The sequence below is a fragment of the Falco peregrinus genome, chromosome 6 (genome assembly GCF_023634155.1).
Source record: "Falco peregrinus isolate bFalPer1 chromosome 6, bFalPer1.pri, whole genome shotgun sequence".
NCBI lineage: Eukaryota > Metazoa > Chordata > Aves > Falconiformes > Falconidae > Falco > Falco peregrinus.
The window spans coordinates 16,109,666-16,115,437 of NC_073726.1; the positions used below are offsets into that span (position 1 = coordinate 16,109,666).

At 62.0% G+C, this 5,772-nt stretch overlaps 1 protein-coding gene across 1 annotated transcript; it reads left to right on the forward strand.

Annotated features, from left to right (window-relative positions):
- The first annotated feature begins 655 nt into the window (after nt 1–655).
- LOC129784774 (acrosin-like) lies at nt 656–4,128 on the forward strand. The gene is made up of 4 exons (XM_055808701.1): nt 656–1,367; nt 1,712–1,995; nt 2,275–2,414; nt 2,888–4,128. Exons 1-4 carry the CDS (start codon nt 1,189–1,191, stop codon nt 3,251–3,253), a joined length of 969 nt encoding a protein of 322 aa, XP_055664676.1. The 5' UTR covers nt 656–1,188; the 3' UTR covers nt 3,254–4,128.
- Nucleotides 4,129–5,772: the final 1,644 nt, after the last annotated feature.

Consider the following 5,772-nt stretch of genomic DNA (forward strand, 5'->3'; position numbering starts at 1 on the left):
CTGAGAGCAGGAGCATCCTTCTCTCTCGAGAATTTCACCTTGCTTGTCCTTGCCACAAGTGCCCTGCTCGGTGTGCCCCCAGAACGGCAATCGAGCTCATAGGCAGCAAGGACACGAAGCCTGCCAGAGGGCGTTGCTGTGGCTGACATAGCCAGCCAGGACTGTGCTGCGCCTGCGTTTCACTGTGCTTTGTGCAGCAAGGTTGACAGTGCTGGGGTACGCGTGGCTTATTTGGCTTGCCCAGCACTGTTGCCGGCCGCAGCCGTAAGAGAGATTGGCTCTTGGACACCCAGGCATGCGCGTGCTGCCTGTAGTAGCCCCGCTCTCTGGTGTCTCTTTATTGGGAAGGAGACGGTGGCACAGGGCTGCAGAGAGCAGGGCGGCAGGGAACTTCGCAAAGAGGCTGCGAGGCCATGCTCGCTTTTGTCCTGTGAGCTGTTAACAGGCAGAGCTGGGAGCCAGGCGCCGCTGCCTGCCACGGGGCCTGCCCACCCTGATGGCGCAGCGCAAGCAGGGCATTGCACGGGGCTCTGTCGGGGTGTGCGATCCCAGCTTCTGCCTCCACTCCTGCTTGGAACTCCTCCTATTGCCTCCCCTCCCCCTCCACCCCCACCCCCCCGACACCACCACACCCAGCACCCGGAACCGGGCACTCTGTGACATCAGCCCCACGTCCAAGGGAACCCCAGGCAACGGGAATCCTGCGGGCAGTACGACGGCGGCCGTACTGGTGGCGACAAGCCCTCGTCCTTGCAACTGCCACATGTCGCTGGCAGCGATGGATTTTCTGCATGTCCTCATTGTCCTGCTGGCCGTGTGCTGTCCTGTGCACGGCACGTGGGACAGCTGTGGGTAAGTGGCCCCAGGCTCTGGGAGGGAGCTTGGGCAACCCTTGTGGGCTTCACTGGAGGGGGCCTGCTTGTCCCCCATGGCCACCCCACAGGTTCTTGAAGGCCGTCTGGGAGGCTCAGCTCCTTGCCAGCTCCCGGGCTGCCGGCACAACTGGTCCACGGGCTGAAGCAGAAAGCGGGGCGAGGGGAGCGGGCGCACGCCCCACGGGTTTCCTCGGCCCTTCTGGCCATGCCGTGTGGGGAGGGAAGACAGCTGGCCTTCAGCCGCAACGGCGCAAGCCATCCAGCAGCACAGTAAGGAGTTTCTGGTTACAGAGGGAGCTGCGGCCTTCGGCCCATGGCTTTGCACTACGGCATGTCGCGCGTCGTGGGTGGCACAGATGCCCAGCCAGGGGCCTGGCCCTGGATCGTCAGCATCCAGGCTCTCTTGGAAGGAGGCACGGCGCACATCTGCGGGGGCTCCCTCATCAGCCCACAGTGGGTCCTCACAGCAGCCCACTGCTTCATCGAGGTCAGGTAAGGAGGACCAGGGGTCGGGGCTAGCCCCACAACACTAGCAGGTGCCCTGAGCGCAGGAGCACGTGCTACTGCCATCCCGTTGCCCTGCAGTATACGCCCAGTGCCTGGGCACTCCGGAGCCCCGCCGAGAGGCTTGCGCAGGAGAAGGCTGGGCTCGCGTGCCACTGCTTGCCAGCAGCCTCCAGCTGGACACTGCTTGAGCCCAAGGCACGCCAGGGCAGTCGCAGTCTCCCTAGCGCTGCTTGCCTCTCTCCCTTGCCAAGCAGAAGGCAGGGCAAGTGCCAGGCTGCTGCAGCACGTGGCTGCGCTCCCTCTGAGCCCTCTCTCCATCTGCCTTGCAGGTACATCACCGCCTTGCGCGTGGTGCTCGGTGTCACCCAGCTGACTCAGCTGGGCCCTGAGGCTCAGGTGCGCAACGTCAGGCAGCTGCTGGTTCACCAGCACTACAGGAATGTCACGCAGAGGAACGACATTGCCTTGCTGGAACTGGACCAGCCTGTCCAGTGCAACAGCTACGTACAGCTTGCCTGTGTGCCTGACGCCTCGCTGAGAGTTTCAGAGCTGACAGCCTGCTACGTCAGTGGCTGGGGTGCCAGGAATGCAAGAGGTGAGTTGCCAAAACCTAGTGGCGGCGCGAGTGCGAGCTTGGCCAGCTTGGGGAGGCAGGTTGCGCTTCCTGATGGCAGAGGCGAAAGCCAGAGTCAGGCTGTGGGGACGTATGCCTCTTAAGGAGATGGGCCTGAGTCATTCCCCCAGAGCAAGGCAGAAAGGAAAGAGCGGTCCAACGCCTCTCCGCATGCAAAGCCAAGCCCCGGGATAAGCCTTCAGCCCGCCAGACAGGGGGAGGAGAACTGGCAGTGAGCTGCTGGGTGTTCATTCCTTTCTGTGCTCTTCACAGCTGGAGCATCGGCATACGCGCTGCAGGAGGCCCAGGTCCACCTCATCGATGCCAGGGTCTGTAACAGCAGCGGGTGGTACAGAGGGGCCATCCACACCCACAACATCTGTGCTGGCTACCCGCAGGGCGGCATTGACACCTGCCAGGTAGGAGTGTGCTACGAGCCAAGCCCTGGCAGCACAGGCAGCCCCGCCACAACCGCCCAAACGTGTGCCGTCACTCACGGCCTTTTGCTGGCCACTCACACTCCCATGGCTGGGTCCCCACCGATGAGGGCCTTCCCCCGCCCTTCCCCACGGGAAGGCCCTTGCCCAGGGCCTGCCCGCCTTGTCCCAGAGGCCTGACACTCTGCCTGGAAGGCCCACCCGGTGCCCTTGGCAGCCCAGAGCTCCACCATCCCAAGCCTGACACAGCCGTCTGCCTACACCTGCAGCATCACCGTGCCGCAGTGAGAGCGAGCCCTGCCTTACAAGCCCACCGCCCCCTGCCAGGCAAGCTTCTACAGAGCTTGCCTGGCCACTCCATACAGCTCTGGCAGGTGCTGTGAGAGAGAAGGAGCCCGCCACCGGGCTGACGCTGGCCACCCAACAACCCCTTCATCCTCTCTCCTGCGCTGCAGGGGGACAGCGGTGGGCCTCTCGTGTGCCAAGACAAGCGCGCGGACTACTTCTGGCTTGTTGGTGTGACCAGCTGGGGGACGGGCTGTGCGAGAGCAAGGAAGCCCGGCGTCTACACCTCCACCCAGCACTTCTACGACTGGATCCTGGCGCAGATGGGCCTGCGCCTAGCAGTAACGACTACTGCAAGGCCACAGCCGGTCTTCACCTACACCCCCGTCCAGAGGCCAAGGCCAAGGCCAAGGCCAACAGAAGCGGGCAGGTTTACACCCTGCCCGTTTCCAGTCCAGAAGCTGCTGGACTTCTTTACTCGGCTGCAGGAGCTCCTGCAGTACCTAAGGGGGAAACAGCTTGGAGCAGCACGATGAAGAGGGTCCAGGGCAGGCTGCAGCGCACCACCACCGCTTCCCGCTGGGGCAATGCCTGCTGAAGCAAAGGCAACCTCCGTGTCAAAGGCCTGCTCTGTCCTGCCCGCGCTCCTCGCAAGGGCAGAATGAAGCTGGCTGACTTCTCGCAATAAAGTGTTTCTGTCTGCACGGCTAACCACGCGCCAGTCCACTTCAGTCTCCTGTGCAAGGCAAGGACGTCCGCGCCCGGCACCTGCCGAAGGAGGCGGGCTGCCACGTCGGGCACAAAGGGTCACTGCAAAGGGCTGAAGCTCTGCCCGCTCTGAGAGAAGCATGAGGACAGAGTGGAAGAAGGGAAGGCAGGTCATTGCAGGGCTCGGGGCCTTGGGGGTGGCACCTGGAAGCAGAGAATGCCTTAGGCCGGCTCCTGGTGGGAACCCCGGGTGCTTCTGGACGAGGCGCAAGCAAACTTGAAAGTGGACTCTCACGGCCAGCTGGGGGTCAGGGCAGATCCACGAGCTTGGGCCTTTGCTTATGCCGCGGAGTTCCTGGGCTTCCCCAGGCTGCTCTGCTTTCACAGCTGCGCCATGTTGCCAAGCCCAAGCCTACAGCTGCCGTGGCTGGAGGGAGCGCCAGTAGCTTTGAGCGGGGAGCAAAGCAGCTGCTGCTGCTTGGCTGTCCCCCGCTCCCTGGTCACCTACTGGCTGTAGTATCGGGGCTCCCGTATGACTGCCTGCAGGCTCTGCCTGGTCCTGTGCCAGGCTCTTCTTCAGGTTTGTGGCTGCACGGGTGACCTTGGCCCTGCTGCTTCCCACAGCATGCCCTCTGGCCGCTCCATCCCCTTGGGTTTCTCCACACAGGACCCCTGTTGCGGAGCCAGCAGACCCCCTTCTGCCCACAACTGACCACGCTCAGCCTGAGAGCTCCGCGGCGCCTTCGGCTTGGTGACACCTCTGACTATGGCAGTGCTGGGGGAGCAAGCTGTGTGTAGGGGATGTTACCAAGCCTGCTGGGAGTGCAGGGGAGTGGACCTTGCGCTCTGTGGTACGAGGTACGCCTGAGGCCTCTTGACAGAAAGCCGGACTTGTGCCGGGAGGGAGCATGCTCCAGCATCATCCGCAGAGCCATAAGTGTTCCTTTCACTGCATGATCGAGAGGAAGCAAAGGGCATGCCCTTGTTTCCAGAGATCCCAGTTCAGCCGGAGGCGTGCCCTGCAGCCATGGGTGGGAACAGAGCTGGGAGCTGCAGCACCATGGCTTGCCGGGGACCAAGCGCAGAGCAAGAGGAGGACGGTCCTACACAGCTTCAGAGGCAGGCCCTTCTGCAGCTCCCGCAGGGGGGGCGTGCCTAGGTGAGGGCACATGTAGGGGTCTGCACATGAGCAAGTTGACTTTGAAGGCTTAGTCGTGTACCTTTAAGACAGCCACAAAAACGTCAAGCATGTGAACAGCATGTGAAAACCCGGAACATAAAACCGCAGCATACCGGCACATGCAGCAACAGCAAATAGCAAGGAAGAAAAAGAAGACAGAAAGCCTACCAGCATGTGACACATGTACTATCTAAGATATATAAGCAATACTTAAAAACAAGGAAGAGCCATTTTGCCTGAACCCAGCCACGCAGATAGGGAGTTTTGGAGTCCCTACCGACTTGCGTCACCACAGGCATGCATGCTCAAGCACCTGCAAGTCCTTCCTGCCTCCAGGAGGTGGAGAGGTGGCCAGTGGCTGGCAGGCCTGGTCCTCTTGCAAGGTGGAGATGCTGGGGATGAGCAAGCACGTTGGCTGCAGCCACAGGCCATCCACATGCCTGAAAGGCTCTCTCTCCCCTCTTGCTTGTCACCTCGTCCAGCTTCAGGTTCACTAGTGAGTTGCGCACACACACAGGGCTCCCAGCAGCAGCTGGCCCGAGACACTGTGGCTTTCCAAGCGCTGGCTGCCTGTGGCGTGTCTTGCCGTCGGCCTTTGCTAGCAGCCAGGCCTGGGGACCCACCGCGCAGCAGGTGCAGAGTGGTCCCACACAGGAAGGGCTTTGGGGTGGCTCTCCAAAAGAGGCCAGCGGGTTCTGTGGTGATCAGGCACAGGGCTCAGGCAAGCGAAGCAGCCAGCACTTTGCTTCTGTGTGACAGTCTCCTCGATCCCCCCTGCTCTCCAATTGCCATCCTTATACGTGCCCCTCACCTTCCCTGGCTCCTCCCTTTCTCAGCCCTGCTCTCCTCCCAGAAACGGGGCCAACCCCGCTTCTTTTGCCCCGCCATGCTCCCAGGTTTGCCCCATCTGTCAACACACGCGGTCTTTGGGTGCTCTTAGCTAGGTCACCTCGGACTTGCGTGCCATTACTGGACGGGCTTGCCTGGCTACTGCTGTCCCTGCCAGAGTCCTCTCCTCCAAGTCACCCCAAGCTCTTCCTTCAAGCAGCTGTGAAGCGTGGCCACCTCTGACGGCATTCCCCGCTAGCCACCTGCCAAACATGGTGCTGGAAGAGCAGAGTTTCCCCAGCACACAAGTTGTCTTCTCCAAGGCCGCCTTCTGCCTGC